Source organism: Sander vitreus, chromosome 13 (genome assembly GCF_031162955.1).
Source record: "Sander vitreus isolate 19-12246 chromosome 13, sanVit1, whole genome shotgun sequence".
NCBI lineage: Eukaryota > Metazoa > Chordata > Actinopteri > Perciformes > Percidae > Sander > Sander vitreus.
In genome coordinates, this window is record NC_135867.1 from 17519835 (window position 1) to 17537683 (window position 17849).

General features: G+C 42.3%; 1 protein-coding gene across 1 annotated transcript in view; it reads left to right on the forward strand.

The window, feature by feature from the left end:
* The window catches only part of ephb4a (eph receptor B4a), a 39126-nt gene extending 22130 nt beyond the window's left edge, over positions 1–16996 (forward strand). Inside the window, exons 3-17 of the mRNA XM_078265657.1 lie at positions 377–658; positions 2100–2490; positions 4936–5088; positions 6799–7134; positions 7221–7345; positions 8058–8223; positions 8528–8627; positions 10591–10655; positions 10815–10928; positions 11307–11554; positions 11666–11881; positions 12852–13001; positions 13443–13636; positions 14095–14253; positions 14579–16996. Of these exons, the coding sequence (XP_078121783.1) occupies positions 377–658; positions 2100–2490; positions 4936–5088; positions 6799–7134; positions 7221–7345; positions 8058–8223; positions 8528–8627; positions 10591–10655; positions 10815–10928; positions 11307–11554; positions 11666–11881; positions 12852–13001; positions 13443–13636; positions 14095–14253; positions 14579–14687 (2808 nt within the window). The 3' untranslated portion in view covers positions 14688–16996. The remainder of the gene's footprint in view (positions 1–376; positions 659–2099; positions 2491–4935; positions 5089–6798; positions 7135–7220; positions 7346–8057; positions 8224–8527; positions 8628–10590; positions 10656–10814; positions 10929–11306; positions 11555–11665; positions 11882–12851; positions 13002–13442; positions 13637–14094; positions 14254–14578) is intronic.
* The last annotated feature ends 853 nt before the right edge of the window (positions 16997–17849 follow it).

The window sequence follows — 17849 nt, forward strand, 5'->3', positions numbered from 1 at the left end:
GTGATATACCCCTTGTATTTTAGTCTAAAAGTGTGTTTGAAGGGTAAGATCTGTGTCTGTCTCGGATGCTGTGTGCAGCAGTGTGCTCTGTTTGACAAGGGAGATTTGTATTCCCACTAGCTGAGCTGCAGCTCAGCAGGAGGAATGATTTACCAACCCAGTTTCAAATTTGGGCTGGATCTAAATCCACAGCAGGCCAGTTCTGTCCCGCGAGCCTCTGAGGTGCAGTACAGCAGAGGGCTTTTAATGTGACCAGTTTTATAACGACCCGAGTGAAAGTCTTTAGGAGAATTAAAAATGTTCACAAGTTTTCTGGGTCAGGTGTCATTTCAATTGGCAACCTTTGACAACCCTTTGTTCTCCTCTTTGCTCTCAGTGGGAGGAAGTAAGTGGTTTAGATGAGGAAAACAACAGTGTGAGAACCTATCAGATCTGTCAGACTGACAGCTCATCCAGCCATTGGCTGCGCAGTGGCTTCATCCAGCGACGTGGAGCGTCTCAGGTTTACGTGGAACTGCGATTCACCATGATGGAGTGTTCATCCAGGAGCACCCACCACCGCAGCTGTAAGGAGACCTTTAACCTGTACTACTACCAGGCAGACTCCAACGAGGCCACGTCCTCTTACCCGCCCTGGATGGAGAACCCATACACAAAGGTACGTCCACGCCCACCCTCTGACGGTATATGTCAATATGTCACAAATGCTCATTGTTATGGGATATCATGTCGTTGTTATTATTAAAGGACACTTTTTTCTCTCTGTGGTTGTTAAATACTATTTAGTATGGACTTTCAACATATTGAACATCTGCATTAAAGGGTTATTTCACCTATTTTTACATATGAAGATCAGTTTCCCTGTCATGGTAAGTATCATTGAGCCTGTGAGAACCACTGTGTAATTTGGCTCTGGAGGAACTCTTAGAAACTTTTTTTTACACCTGAGAACAGTTAATTATAGGGCTGTAACTAACGATTATTTTCAGTGATTAATGCAATTTATTTTCTCGATTAATCAATAAAGACTTTAGTTTTGTTTAGGGAAAAATGCTCAATACATATTCAGTACATATTTTACCTTTAAGTACGCTTTAAGTAAAAAAGAACAAAAAAAACCCCACAACACATTCAGAAAAAAGAACAGCAGTGTATAATTTGCAAATCATTGAAAAATAACCAAATTTCTTGACTTTCCCTTTAACAGTATTAGTTGCTCTCTCCGAAACTAGAAGAAGACCACATTTCATTATTTTTTATTTTATTTAAGAAGGGACAAAGCAAAGGATTAAAGGACTTAACTGGTTGTTTTGCATTTTTAGTCGATGTATGTATGTATGATATATCTGCATTGTACTGTAATTAATACATTTCAAAAGCATACTAACATTTTCAGATTGACTTCTAATATGCAGTTGGCCAGTTCATTTCTTTACAGTCATCAGCCTGCAGAGACCGAAACATTGCTTTAGTTATGTATTTATTACAGTCGACATTAAATCACTTTTATTTGTTTTCTCCAAGTTATATTTTCGTCTCATGGGAGCAAGTCTTGTTTTGAAAACTCTCTTCATCGGTGCATTTAATCTGTTTCACAACCTGCATGTTTACTTTCTGTTTATTTTCTGGCTTTCATTTTCCAAATGCATAGTTTGTAAGTGAAGATCTTTTTGGCATCTCATTTTCAAACCTCATATGTTGTGGCGTCCTTGAACACATCGCCAAAGAGAGGTTTCAAAATAGTGCCTGTTGTTAGACTTTATTACCACTTAATAATGTAACTTTGACAGAAAAATAAAAGTGATGAATTGTTTACTGTGATGAATTACCTTTCATCCAAGCAAGTTCCAGGTCCCTGCAAGTTGAGTTTCAAAGCGTACTGTAACAAATGAGAAACAATGGCTGCCAGGAAATCAATCTCAAATCACAGTGGTATGCTTTGGAAAATGTTCAATAATGTAAAGCATATGTGATGTGTATTTAATGGGCTAAAATGGCTAAAACATGCGAAACCACCAGTCTGGTCGTTTTTACGGCTATATCCTGTGTGTTGGAATCAGGCCATTACATAAGATCTTTTCTCTTTCTTCCTGTCCTAGGTGGACACAGTGGCTGCAGACTTTCTTCTGAGGAAGGGTGGAGAGCGGAAATTCAATGTGAAGACCTTAAGACTCGGCCCTCTATCTAAGAGAGGCTTCTACTTGGCTTTTCAGGCTCAGGGCGCCTGCATGGCCCTGCTGTCAGTCAGGGTATTCTTCAAAAAGTGTCCCCCCCTGGTCAGTGCTCTTTCCTCTTTCCCCGAGACTGTTCCCCGTACTCTGGTGCAAGAGGCGCAGGGGGTGTGTGTGGAGCACGCGGCCCAGCAAGGACCCCGACCTCGGCCGCCTAAGCTCTTCTGCGGGGAAGATGGCCAGTGGGTGGGCCAGCCAACAACCTCCTGCGCCTGCCTACCAGGATTTGAGTCTGCCGAAGGACACACTAGATGCACAGGTAAGAAGGAGGCAAGGTTAGGCCACATATACAAGCATGTATATAAACTACACTCGCATATGCAGCAGGGCAGGCACACTAAACAAGAAAACAATGGTTAGCGGAGTGTGGGGTTCACTGAGGATCGAAATGTTGGAGCAGAGAAATGAGAGACGTAGGAAGTTAACGAGGCAGGGGAACGGCTGTAACACGGAGTGGATAGAGAGAGGTCAGGTGGTGCAGCACTTATCTCAGAGAGGAAGAGCAGGGTCAAAGGCGTACTGCTGCAAAAACTCATGGTTCAGCTAAGTTAGAAGGAGCACAGAGGGACAGGAGAGGTGAGGGGAGTGAGAGCGGGGGGGGGGGGGCGGCGCTCGGGGTAAAGATCATATCACTTTGAGAACATCAAAGCAAAGCAGACAAAAAACAGAAGGAAAGGAGCAGGATGATTCTCTCTGGAGCTGTGCAGCAGCTCTGTCTAATGAGTCCAATTAACAAGCCTTGTGCATGAACATTCCCCCACCCCCCCACCCCACGCTCCCACACACTCTCACACGCACACTACATCACATCAACACGGATAAATGTTGAGCACTAAAAACACAGAAACACAAGAAGAAATGCTACATTTTCTCAAGAAAATGTGTGGTTGCATCCGTGCGTGTTTAAAGGAGGTATAATGATTTTTCATAACAAAAAATAATTTCTGACATTTTGCTTCTGGTGAAGTGGGGTTGGCATTTTCCAGCATTCTGTCACTGAAGAGTGCCGTGAGGAAGAAACAATCACCAGACCATAAAGGGAAATTGCCTTTTATAGCAAGATTGCTATAACAGTTAATTTGCTTCATAGGCCGGTCACTTCAGAAAATGCAATTGACGTTTAAAATTAAATTACTTTAGCTGTAATGCCATTATCTCCCATAGACAATACATACTTTTTCTGGGTCAAACACAGCCCTTTGACGTACATTTTATGAATGTTGTCGCGTTGATTAAGTGTTATAGAGGATCTTGATTAGAATATTTAAACACGTCTTTGAAGTAAAGCTGGAGCAGACTATAAATACTGCTACATGGGAGGGGTGTATTTCCCCATGTGCCAGTATACTGAAGCTGTACCCATGTTATATAATACAAAAGGGTATAAGGTGATGCCCTGTATATTCCCAAATAGATGTGAAGTTACGTCAAAATGTTAGCAGCTGTCAACAAACTCCAGAAATATTAATATTAATCATATTTGAAACAAAAGTGAAAAGTATTTTGATATCAGTATTTATTCCAGATAGTTTTTAGTCAGAAAAAGGTCCAGAACAAAATAATCACTCAAATTAGCATGGACTGTGCTAAACATTCTGAAGTCATTAAAAACACTGTTAACAGGCTGTTGCTGTAAATCAACAAACACAAATAATGTCATTTGTGTTTATCATGTGGTGAATAGACCCTAAAAGCACCCAGGTTAGTTTCATAATCCTGTCTTGTGATGGTCACTTGCATTTGACATATAAAGTATATATTTTAACAACCTTCAACAGGTGAGACATGCATCAGCACTCAGAACACACCAATACATTTTTCACATGTGGGAAATTCCAGCAGGCAAAATGTCAGTCGGAAAGGACTGGCCAGAGTGTGTTGACCCTTTAACAATACTCCACTTGGTGTGAAAGTGTATTGTTTTATTCCTCTTACTCAGCAGCTGGTGCTGCATTTCAACCGCCACACTGGGCACATATTGCAAACACGGCTTTGGTGACTGTATGTGCCATTACAAGGTGACGGGTCATTACGAATTCACCTGTGGGAGAAGTGTCAGTGTGTTGAATCTGGTGTGTATCATTTGTGAAGCTGAGAGGAGAAAGGGTTCAGACTAGAGCTGCAACTAATGACCATTATCATTATCAAATGATATATATGTTATTTCTTTTATTCCATTTTTATTTGATTGATAGATTAGTCAAGAAAATGTTATATAGTGATACATTTATGGTAAGAGGCCAAAACCAGAGAATGTTTGGCATCTTTGAATCAATTGAGTTTACTTGCAAAACGTAATGTGCAAAATAATAATAATCATTTTTTCTCGATTACATTGTTTTTGTGATCGTTAGGAGCCGAAATCATAATCACGATTCAAATTTGTTTAACAGCCCTATGGTCAGATAAAGGCAATGATAAGCAGCAGGTGAATGTCAGACATGTTTATACACTAAATAGACTGTTACTACCAGCTTCATCACTGTGATTGTCCTCAGTTTATGGCCCTCATTACATGGTTCTGTCTGTTATTCTACAACCATCTGGCATCTAAGTACCCTGAAATAAAACAGCACCCCGGTCTGTCTGGGACACAGTGAATGTGAAGATTTGGTGCAATGTTGTGTAGTATTCACAGGTCATGTCCAGAATCAAATCTCATGATAATTTGCCTTCATTTGTTCTCCCCTCCTGTCCTCCCCAGGCTGTCCTGTGGGTCAGTTCAAGTCGACCTCAGAAGGACAGTGCACAGGCTGTCCAGGATTCAGCCACGCCGCCATGGGAGGGGCGTCGGTGTGTGCGTGTCGCTCCGGATACTTGCGTGCAGAGTCTGAATCTCCCAACATGCCGTGCACTAGTAAGTATGCAGAAAAACGTACTTATGCACGATACCACATGTAAATGCGGAGGTGCTAAGAAACACAAGCATCCACTTGTTTGTTTTCACTCTCTACTTTCCCCCGCTCTTCTTCACTTTGTTTTTTCCGTCTCTGGTGCTATTTCTTTTTTCCTCTGGTGTCATTTAGCCAAACTTCTCTAATCTTCTTTGTGTCCTTTGTCCTAATGCTGGGTATTGAGATGCATGTCTTTTGTGGCAGGTTGTTGGGGGTAGGGCTTCCACTCCAAAGTGGAGTAGGCATTGATGGTCTCAAGTGACACATCCAAGCAGATTCAGGAATTTCAATTCAGCCGCATGTTGGATGTGTGAATGGGAGGGACTTTTTAATGAGGTGCACTCTTTAGGAATGGCCATGAAGAGGATGTGAAACAAAGTGAAACACGGGCAGGATTTTAAAAGGTTCCTGTTCTCTGCAGGTGTGATATGCCAACTAGACTTTACATCCAATTTTATTATTACTGATTACTTTAATTACAAAGGCTTTATCTTAATTATTAATCAGTTAATTAGGCCATTCATATTATAAATTATGTTATTGTACTGGTTTGTCTGTGCAATTCTGCATATCACTTATATTTTTAATTTGTGTGCAAAATTGCAAACCAGCCGTGCCATCTGTAAAACATGCGGACATTTCCCCCAGAAAATAAGTGTTTTACATTACTGCGACAGCCTTGGTGATTTTAATAAAGTGGATGGATTTTGATTATGTCATAAAATGTATCACCTCTAATCCCCACTCCCAAATGTTGAATTCAGAATTCATTCGCACCCAGATTGTCTAAGATGCTGTGACCACTTTGGTTTCCACTATTAGCACTTAAGTTAGCTGCAGGCTCAGTGACAAAGCCTCCTTGGCAGGAACAGAAACTCATTCACAGTGGCTGAGTGGTATTGCTGTTTAGTTATGCTTGGCTTGAGGCAATAGCTATCTTCTTACAATTTTCAGACGGTGATCATTATCATCCAGTTTTAGACAAACGTAATTGCACCAGTTAAATTCCACCACACATATGCTCCTGCTGTGAAGCAAAGCCACTGCAGGAGCATTGTTCTGCTTCGTGACTACATGTGCAGACTGAATAAAATGTCTTCAACACATACGGAAAAACGTAAACAAATGGTCTTTGTGGGTCATGGAAAGGTAAAGCAGCAGTAAAATGAGAGATTATAACTTGATGTGATGGAGACATTTATGATTGCATCAGGGCTAAGCAATGCCTATATATTAAAATGTGATGACATTTTTGACCGAATAATGTGACAGTATTTTGTGGATGACTACTGGTGCTTTCTGAGGGTATTTAGAAAAGACCAGCTTCAGAATAGGATAAGAGAACATTTAAAGTAATAGTTTGCCATTTTGAGATTTGTATATTTGATTTCTTCAGAATTCTTTAGGGATCAATACCACTGTCCACGGTCTGTATGGTAAATATGAAGCTACAGCCAGCAGACAGTTAGCTTAGCATAAATACTGGGAACAGGGAAACATCCAGAACAACAAAATTAATCTACCTACTCTAACTCTAAAGCTCACTAATGAGTTATGTTATGTCTAATTTTTTCAATCCGTACAGAGGGACAATTATTCTGCTGATTTATGGTATTTCCAGTATCAGGAATGCCAAATCCATTTAATTAAAAACAAATGTTTTGTCACTGTAGGACCTCCCTCGGCGCCGCGCAGCATCGTCACCCAGATCAACGACACCACGCTCAGTCTGGAGTGGAACGAGCCCTTGGACAACGGCGGCAGAACAGACCTGAGCTACTCGGTCAAATGCTCTGTGTGCAGGTCACCGAAGGGGCCATGCCTCTCCTGCGGAGACAGCGTTAGCTATCGGCCCGCGCAGCATGGCCTGCTGGGTCGCAGGGTGGAGGTGTGGGGCCTGCTGCCTCACACCACATACACTTTCACAATCCAGACGCTCAACGGGGTGTCTCAGGTCAGCGGAAAAGACCCTGGCAGTGAAAGCGTCAACATCACCACAAGCCATGATGGTAAGAGAGGTAGAGGGGAAGAGGTAGAAAGGTATACATTTTCTGAATTTCATGTGGTATTTATAATCCTTCTTCCAACCGTGCAGTGCCATCGCTGGTTTCTGTGATTCAGAAGAGTGACTCCACAGAGAGCAGTCTGACTCTGCACTGGCCAGTCCCGGCTCAGCCACACTACACCATCCTGCAGTATCAGCTACGCTACTGTGAGAAGGTGAGAGCCCCCCTGGCAACATCTCTCAACGGTCTGGCTTAAAGTTCACATAATATTCAGATTTCATGATTTTATTTTGAGGTGTACTACGGCTCAGGATTAGAAATTTCGCAAAGAAATGTAAACAGCGTAGCACAGTGGCTAAGGTCAACTTACTAAAACTAAAAACCCAAATTGCCTGTTTATTGCCTTGCCAAACAATGCCTCAGGTATTTGACAGTCTAAATTATATATTGCAGTATGTCAGCTTAAGACATAAGGCTTTGTTTCAGTGTTGCATGTGACAACTGTTGAGGCAGTATGCAGTACACATGGGTGTGTTTTTGACATTTCAGTTTAGGTTTGTGTTTTTGCTTTGACCAAAACACACAAGGAATGACCTGACTCAGAACCACCATCATCCAGCTGAGACACAAGACACTCCTGTGTGAACACTATACATCTAAAAAATATATGTAACCCTACAAAACATATTAGTTAACATGCTTCTGATTAAGATTGTGTAATGGTGTTTTAAATGCACTGTAATTGGATTGAGTCAATTTGTCTAAACTTCACACCATCAATATCAAATTGAATTCCTATAGATGACCCTTTAGTGGCTTTCTGGCAGTCTTTCTGGTTTTTTTCCCACAGTGATCTCTGTTGTTTTCTCACTTATTCCTGTTTTGCGCTCACTTCCAATCCAGCTAACTCTGTTTTCATACGCTAGGAGCGACGTAGTGAAGATCAGTGCCACTACACAGAGAGTAACAGAAACCAGGCCGTGCTGACGGACCTCCGCAGGGCCACTCAGTACGAGGTGCAGGTTCGGGCGCGCACCGTGGCCGGTTATGGCAGCTTCAGTCGCGCAGCCATGTTCCGCACGCTGCCTGATGGTAAGTTTGCACTTGAAGAAGGAGTTTCACACACATTGCTCTTTTTTTTTCTTTCACACATTTTTTTCATTTCCACAGGGAAGGCTTTTCAGCTTCTTTTCAGTCCCTGCACAATTTCTTGTTGAATGAATGTCTTGCCTGTGTCCTTGTATTGAGTTGGTGTCCTTGTATTGAGCCTCTTTTAATATTATAAATTCCTGTCATGTTCTTTTTTCCCTTCTCATACTTTTCTGTACTACCAATGTAAACCTCCTGTCATGATGACATTACTCTAACTCTCTTGTCTTTCCGTCTCCTCTCTCAGGTCACGACTCCGCCGCTCAGTTCTTAGTACCTGGAATCCTTATCGCTGTTGGGATGCTGCTACTTGTCACTTTCGTCTTAGTGGCCGCCTACTGCATACGGTGAGAACAGGGGAAAGGGAAAGAGGCAGAGAAAAAGACAGATTTAGAAGGGAAAGAAGCTGACAGAATAACAGGAAATGGTAAAATGGGGGGGGAAATCAAAAACCAATAACAACGTGACCCCAATTTTACAGTTTTGCACCACTTTGTTCTTTTGTTTATAGAAATCATATCTTATCAACAGTGGATTTGCACTCTGTTACCCATACCCTTTTTTTCTGTGTGAGGCAGTTCATACACAAAGCAATGCTCATGTAGTCTTTTGCTTACACAGCTAAAAGTTATCCTGCTCATTAGGACATTTTCCTTAGGCTTCATTGTTTGAGTAAATAGTGTTGGATGCTTTGTGTGTGTTTGTGTGTGTGTGTGTGTGTGTGTGTGTGTGTGTGTGTGTGTGTGTGTGTGTGTGTGTGTGTGTGTGTGTGTGTTTGTGTGTGTGTGTGTGTGTGTGTGTGTAAGAGAGACATGACGATAGAGGTAGAGGGCAGGAGACAGGATGCAGGCGTCCCAACCCTGTTTCCACAGGACAGGAGAACAATAGCTGTGACCTTGTGACACACACACACAAACCAGTGGCTGAGGCCCAGATCTGCCACTAACCGAGGGTGGTGCATTATTGCTATTTTAGGCATATGAGGTGGGAGCTGGAGAGAAATAGAGGAAGGCAGGGATCCAGTAGCTACAGGGTTGTTAAAGTCTTGCAGGGATGAGTTTGCGCCAGCAGAATTATAATGGAGCTGCTTGTGTCGAAGAGCAGAACCATAGGGGTTGGCTCAGGTACTCACCGTTACCACAAGCCATCAGGTGTTGTGCGTTTGAGATCACTGAAGATTGTCCAAGGCCAACATTAGCCTTTCCTCAACCAAGCAGAGTTTTTGTGTCAAAGAAAAAACAAAATGATGAAGGTGTTTTTGAAACAGAGAGCTGTATCTCTGTTGGCTGGAGGGTATTGGTCTATAGCTGTACTGACCTCTCCAAGATAGCAGAATATTCAACAAGGGGACCAATAAATTATCGTATTTTGCTATGCTTGCTTGCACCATAGATTTTTCAACCCAGTCTCACGGCAGTTCGTGAAATGGTCATGTTATTTAATCTATTGATTCGTGTACACGGGGCCGTTTTTCTCGTTTTTTTTCGTGGTGGCCAGCACGAAAATGTAAACTAATGTATTTCAATGGGAAGCATATGTCGTGATCACAGCACGACTACGGTAGCGAGTAGTATGAAATGCCGAAACTCCGCGTAAGGAGGTTGGTTGGGGTGGTGGATGGGTCAAACAACACAGGACTTTCACCCCGGAGACCGGGGCTCGCATCCCCCGTGTGGCGTTTTGTTTTCCCGTTGTTGTTTTCCTAATCACAACCGTCCCATTATTGTTGAGCGTCCCCCACGGCCGTCTCCCAGCGTGTGAGGCGTCCTTTCCCCGTTGTTTTTTTTCCTAAACCCAACCTCCGCCGTCCCGTTGTTGTTGTCACGTGTCCCCCAGAGACCGCGGATCGTGTCCCGGGGTGTGACGTTTGCTTTCCCCATTAATCTTTTCCTAAACCCAAACTCCATCGACATGGTTCCCATGTCGTGCTGGCCACCACGAAAAAAAGGAGATATACGTGTTGTTGTACACGCATCAATATATTAAAAATAACGTGACAATTTCACGATCTGCCGTGAGACCGTGATGGATTTTTTTTAAACATTAAATAAAAATAAGCGTACAATTTATGCATTATTTTTTGGCCCATTTTTGCTTTCTTTTTTTAAATGTGTATTTTAGTCACAGAAGCGTCTTATTACTGTCACTGCATGAACAGTCAGATTGTAAGACCAGAGATTTGCATAACACTGGGCTGATAAAGCATTAGAAATGCTTGCCAAAAAATAAAGTCTGACATCTATTCTGTAGATAGCTGCACTGCCAATCCTAATCTTTTTTTTATTCATCCTGATCTCTTTCTACCTGCAGCAGACACAGCCGAGTGAAGGATCCAGAGCTGAGCGACAAAAACAGCCAGTACCTTGTTGGCCAAGGTAACAAATCAAGGACGTGCACACTAAACCTCAGCTGTGATTTACAACTCGTTCACGTCAAGAAAATCATTTTTAATGCGACCCGGCTCATTGCTGCTCATAGCACTCTAACATTTCTTCTTTTCCTTTCCCACGACTCTGTTTGTCTTTCTCTCGCAGGGGTCAAGGTTTATATCGACCCCTTCACCTATGAGGACCCTAATGAGGCCGTGCGAGAATTTGCCAAGGAAATTGATGTTTCCTTTGTCAAGATCGAGGAGGTTATCGGTGCTGGTAAGCCCCACCCGTATGCTTTCTGCATTATTCCTAAAATGTGTAAACTTTTTTTTTTTTTTTTGTGGACTCGCAGACAGTTTGTTTTTTAGCCTTACAGATTGTCCTTTTTAAAATAACACTATTAAGGATATATCTAATTTACTAAGTCAAAGATTCTGTGACATTTAAAACCATTGTCTGTATTCTTCTTTATCAGACACAATTCAATTTTGCAGCGTGAATAAAGCAATTGACCAGCCCTTATTCAAACAAAAGGGCTACACTAGCTGCGGGCGAGCTTTAGGTTTGCCGAAGACAATTGTCATCCTCCTAATGTGGTAAACACCCGTTAAAGAAAACAGCCCTAATGTGTGTTTATGTGTCTGTGTGCTGCAGGAGAGTTTGGGGAGGTGTGTCGAGGGCGGCTGAAGATCCCAGGAAAAAAAGAAAACTACGTAGCAATTAAGACGTTAAAAGGAGGCTACACTGACAAGCAGAGACGGGACTTCCTTTCTGAAGCGTCCATCATGGGTCAGTTCCAGCACCCCAACATCATCCACCTGGAGGGGATCATCACAGCCAGCTGTCCAGTCATGATCCTCACAGAGTTTATGGAGAACGGAGCTCTGGACTCTTTTCTACGGGTGAGTGTGAAACAGAGAACACACACTGAGAGACACAGGCACTTCACTCGCACACTGAAACACACCGCCACTTCAATCATTCTCCATCTGAACCGTTTCTCTCCTCTGTAGCTGAACGACAGCCAGTTCACTCCCATCCAGCTGGTGGGTATGCTGCGTGGCATCGCCTCCGGCATGAAGTACCTGGCAGAGATGAGCTACGTCCACCGAGACCTGGCTGCCCGCAACATCCTGATCAACAGCAACCTCGTATGCAAGGTGTCCGACTTCGGCTTGTCACGCTTCCTGCAGGAGAACTCCTCTGATCCGACCTACACCAGCTCTTTGGTAAGATGAGTCCTCTTCTGAAAAACACTTTCATTAAATTTGCCTATAGTATATCTGCCTGTCAGACAGCATTTATACATTTCTATATCAAATCATATTCACAATATTAAAGTGCTCATAATATGCTTTTGGGTTTTTTCCCCTTTCCTTTATTGTTATAGTATATCTTTTTTGTGCATGTGATAGGTTTACAAAGTGAAAAAGCCCAAAGTCCACCCCAAAGGGACTTACCATCTCCCACAGAAACACTGTTCACAAACTGCTCCAAACAGCTCTATTGTAGTCCAGCCTTTACTTCCGTGACTAACGTGTGTCATTTTGCTTCACCTTGTAACACACGTTATATTGCCAGCCTAGCTGCTAGTGTGGCACGTCCTCAAACCAAGCTAGTTAGAGCGGAGGCCCGAAGAGTTCAGATAGTTGTATCGCCATGTCCAGGAGACCCGCCCTACTCTGCTTCTGACTGGCTAGTAGTCCTTACCTAGGTACTGCGCATGTGCGACGCCTAACAAAGATGGACTAGAAGTGAGATGCTTCACTCTGTAGCTAAAACAGAGAGCTCAACACACAGGGTGAAAATAGGAGCTGCAGCAATGTGCAGTACAACAAATATATGGTGTTTTTTTGAAAATGAAACCATGTAAACCTATTCTGATATAACCTCTAAATACAATTATGAACCATTAAATGAGCACAATATGAGGTCTTTATTTCATAAAAGCTATAAAAATCGCTTGGTTTCTGCAATCCTCCAAAAACGTTCAGTTCGAGGCTTCAGCAGGTGAATGGGTGGTTGGGACACTGATTTGACAAATTACTTAAGGCTTTATTTTTGTCTTTTTCAATACGGTTTTAAAGTTAATTATTTTGTCTCTATTATTTTACAACCTTTTAATTTTCCTTGTCAGAGCCCTGTCTGAACATGTTGTTTTGAAGTTTTGCCATACTGACTGTTGTCTTTTATGTGCAGGGAGGTAAGATCCCAATCCGCTGGACAGCACCGGAGGCGATAGCCTTCAGAAAGTTTACCTCAGCCTCAGATGTGTGGAGCTATGGCATTGTCATGTGGGAGGTCATGTCTTTTGGAGAGAGACCATACTGGGACATGAGCAACCAGGACGTAAGTTTTTTTTTATTTTTAAAGATGACTTTTTTAGCTTTTATTGCCTTTATTGATAGGACAGGTTAAGTAAGTAAAGTAGGAGAGAGATGGGGATGACATGCAGCAAAGGGCCGCAGGTCGGAACCGAACCAACGGCCGCAACAAGGACTGAGCCTCTGTACATGGGGCGCAAACTCAACAAGGTGAGCTAACCAGGCGCCCCTGGATGTACATAAGTTTAAGCAAACAGCCATGTTGGGCCATACTTGACAATGGTTTTGAAGGTTTTGTTAGGCACAGCACGAAGTCGAGCTTTTGCAAAACAGAATTTAACATTTGAATTCTGAAAAAAAGACCATGAGATCTCATTAACCATGAGATTGCCCAGCAACACTGTCGTACAGGGCACATTTAAGTTAAAGCATTGGTTTGAAAAGTGATCTTTTTTCTTCCTTTCAGGTAATCAATGCCATAGAGCAGGACTACCGGCTGCCACCGCCCCCTGACTGTCCCACCCATCTGCACCAGCTGATGCTGGACTGCTGGCAGAAGGACCGCTCGGCGCGCCCTCGTTTCGCGGACATTGTCAGTGCTCTGGACAAGCTGATCCGCAACCCTGCATCGCTGAAAATAGTGGCTCAAGAAGGCGCAGGGTGAGTGCGGATGTGTTTGGTTGATTGACAGAAAACCTGCCTAATGAGGTTACAATGGCAGCAAATGTACAGCTTGAGAATGACAAAAAGGAAGCATGTCAGTCACTTCTTGATGTCCCTTTCTTTAGTGTCCATTTAGATTTCTAACAGTCACAGGGCAGACATTAGCCTCCTACTGCCCAATCTTATGTACCACCTTAATGTCCTGCTGTGACCTGTCAGCCACTTGCTGTGCCCATTTCCCTTCCTCCACATTCTGCCTGTCAGCTGGTCGCATACAGCCGAGGACACTCCACCCCTGACAAATGCCATTGTTTGTCCCTGTCAGTCACTCAGCCTCAGATTATACCTTTGCTTGTCGACTGGAATGTTGCTGCAGGATATATATAAGCTCCTCACTGTTGTTTTGAAGACAGTGTGTGTAAGTTCTTCCATTGTTTCTCTACTCTGTCCCATAGGCCGTCTTACCCCCTGCTGGACCAGCGTGCACCTTTAGCCCTCTCTCCGTGTGCTTCAGTGGGAGAATGGCTGAGGGCAATCAAGATGGAGCGCTACGAAGACAGCTTCCTGCAGGCCGGCTTCAACTCAGTGGACCAGCTGGCCCAGATCACCACACAGTCAGTTCCTTTCTCCAGTTTTCTTATCTGAACTGATACTTGAGGAACATTTTCACTTTTCAATGCACACTTCCGTGGTACAAGGTCGGGAAGCTAGCCTCATAGCTTTTAGTAGTGACAGTTGCAAACAGACTAAATTACTTCTTTAAAAAGTTACATTTACATTTTCCTGAAGTGCAATTTCATTTGAATTTAAGATGATGGAAGCCCAGAGAGAAAAAAAATGTGATGACTGAAATATTATTTTAATGTCTATCAAATCTATAGCTTTAATTTTGTTCCTGTTCTTCCTGTCTAATTAGTGATTGTTCTCGTCTGTGTTCAGGGATCTGCTGCACATGGGAGTGACCTTGGCCGGGCACCAGAGGAAAATCCTTTCCAGCATCCAGACAATGACTTTTCGGAGCAAGAGCACTGCAACCGTGAGCTTCTAGCTCACCTGTCTCCTAATCTGGACGTGCAGCCATGTACTGAGAGTACTCTGGATCCTCTCCTGTGACCCACTTTGAACACGGACTCCAAGGGAGATTGGCAGTATTTACTATGACCAGAATTCTTTCTTTTTTTTAAAAAAAGAAACGACTAAACATGACATTCTCATCAGGATGACAAAGTTGTTTAGAGACAGGCGAGTCCCTGACGTCCACAGGGACCAGGAGATGAAGTTGACTCATTTTTACAGTTTGTGGTGTTTTTATATCGACCTGAAGTCAGGACCCAATAAATGTGCTAAACCAAGAGGAGAGACTGATCAGAGTTTACAAAGTTTCTGTAGTATCATGTCATTTTGGAAACAGACTGTCGACACAGTCGACTGTTTTGTTGTCGAGTAAAAAGTCACTTCACCAAAGGAGACAAAAAGAAATGCCAGTGCCAATCCAAGGATGTCAGTTTTCATATCAGTGTGTAATTATGAATGAGAACTGCTTTCACCCTGGGTGTCTTGCATCAAATCCATCTGGATTACATTACTACGTAGACATGTTTCACATCAAGACCGAACATGTTAACAGTTGGCTTTCACTTCTTTGTTTCCATTTGATTTCAACATTACCTCCTCTTCTCTCAGGTGTGATGTGTAATGCAAACTTTGGAGAGCACTGTACTCCTAGTTCTAATCAGACTTCTCTCATCTTCCTCGGTCTCTCCACTAATCGGCTCCACAGAGCGTGAGGAGAAGAGAGACAGAGAGACATATCAGCACTTTTGTCATTTCAGAGTGAATTGTAATCTTCAGTAACTCCATGTGTTTCTTTCGGAGTGTGGTTGGTTATTTCTACTGCCTGTGTTTCTGCTGGCAGCTCAGTTTTATTATAGTTAGACTGAACAAGGACCAAGTGGACTCAGAGACCAGAGAACACTGTACAGTCGGTTTTCTTTGTTGTACCGAGGAAGCTATCTGGCCTCCAACTTGTTTTTCTTGATATAACGGATGCATTTTTAATTCTCTTATTCTGTATTCTCCATCTTCCAGTGCCAGTCGTCTTTGTGGACTTAAATGCCAATTTTATGAAGCAGAAATCTCATGAGTGATTCTTCTTGTCTCATTAAAATGTACCTCAAAGGGTTACTTTGACATTTTGAAGTTCAGTGTATTATTTTCCTTCATGCTGGTCGTGTAGTCGGGAACATTGTTTCTGCTTTTGCCTCAGAGCTACACAAAATTACCCTCTTGAGATTCTTAACATTTAGCATTGAAAAAATATACAGCTACCAGCTAAGCTAATATGCTAGCTTGCAGTCAGCAGTATCCATTGGTTTCAGGGTGGAATGCTAACACTGTTGAGCTGCTGTTTGATTAGCACAGCAGCTCATTCACATTTTAAGTTCAGTGTATTTTTTTCATTCATCAGATGCTGGTTGTGTGGCTTTTGGCACAAAGCTACAAAAACATAGTTTAACATTTAGCATAGAAAACAATACATAGCTATCAGCTAACATGCTAGCTTTTAGTCAGTTGTATCCATTGGTTTCAAGGTGAAATGCTAATCATATTGTTGAGCTGCTGCTACATTATTACAAGTGCTTGTTGAAGAAGAATAACAGACCGCAGTTCAAAATGTCACAGTATTGCTCAAAGACTTTGCATCTCTCGAAGGATAACACCAGTGTTTTTGACATTTAGGTTATGCACAATTTACCTGCAGTGATTTAGAAAAATGAAGTTTAAACGGCCACTAAAACGTACTCCAACTATGTTGAATACCAAATTCTATGACTGCTTTTTCAAAATGTTTTTAATCTTGCACTTTTGTGATTAGGTGTTTTTTTCAATTGGCAATTTGGGTTTTCCTTTTTAACATGGCATTCTATCATAATGTGATACTTATCTGTGGTTTTTAAAAGGTGCAAAGTGCAATCTACACACATTCAAATTCCATTTAAATGTGATGACTAACAGAAATTCAAGTCTGGTTGATTCACACCAAAAATGAGGTGGTGATAATGGCCACACAATGTTACAAAAAGTGTGGTCGAAACGTTTATACCATAAAATGTATCCATTCTCTTATCTAACATAAATTTATGTTTGGCCTTCATTAAAAACACTGGTATTGTCACGCAAGAGTCTGAGAGATTCCTTTAAGGATTATGGGAAATGTGGTCTTCATATTGAAGATCTCAAATTTAACTTTGAAATAATGAATAGATAAAGTATGTTTTGATTACTGTCCTGTGTGTAGGCTAATCTGTATTCAGTATTCATAATAAAGATACACACCAGTGTTTACCATCAATGACATTGATGATCATTTTTCTGCTTATTAACATGTTGAATGGCCTCTGTAGATAATTATCGTCATTCTCACTTTAAGTGGAGCATGACAACTGCCCATACATATGTGGACGTCATTGTTTAGACGTCAAAGGAAGTTCCTGTCCGACATGAAAGTAAAAACCCATATAATTTACCTGTCTGCGGTCTGATGACAGGCTGTTCTGTCCCAGTGACCCCAATGACTTGTCCCAAATTCATAGCAAAGCAGCTCCACCCTTGCCAAAACACACTGTTTCTGGATTTGCTTGAACCTTTTATTGTCTTATTGAGTTTTACTTCCGAGCGCACAGACGTGAGGTAAATAAATTGTTCTTGGTTCTCTTGTTTTTATCTTTGGTTTGATAATGCCTCATCTGAACTGTCTACGATCATAGCAGCAGAAATGTGCAAATAAAATGTCTAATGGGGTATATTTTTCGGTCTTCTTTGTGGCTCATGTTGCAAACGTGCCTCTCATCTATCCCGTCGACCTGTTTTTAAAAATGACAATGAGAAACAGGAGACTGCGAGAATGAGACTTGAGTCTCACTTCCCCTATATTTTCCAGCTTTGCCTTTCCTCTTGCCGTCTGTTTCTGTTCCGTCCGAGCATTTACCCCTTGAGGGCTGGAGGCTTGTCCTCTCCTATGTTTCCCTTCCTGGTCCTCAGCCCCTTTAATCATGAAGAGATGTTCTTTTCTTCTCCCGTGCCTCGGGCTGAGAGCAGCTTAGAGCGCAGAATAAGCTTTAACTCTTTTTTTTTCTTCTCTTCCCTCCTATCTCCAGAGCTACCATAAACAGGCGAAGCTGCCATGGCTTCGAGAAGTGTTTAGGTTCAT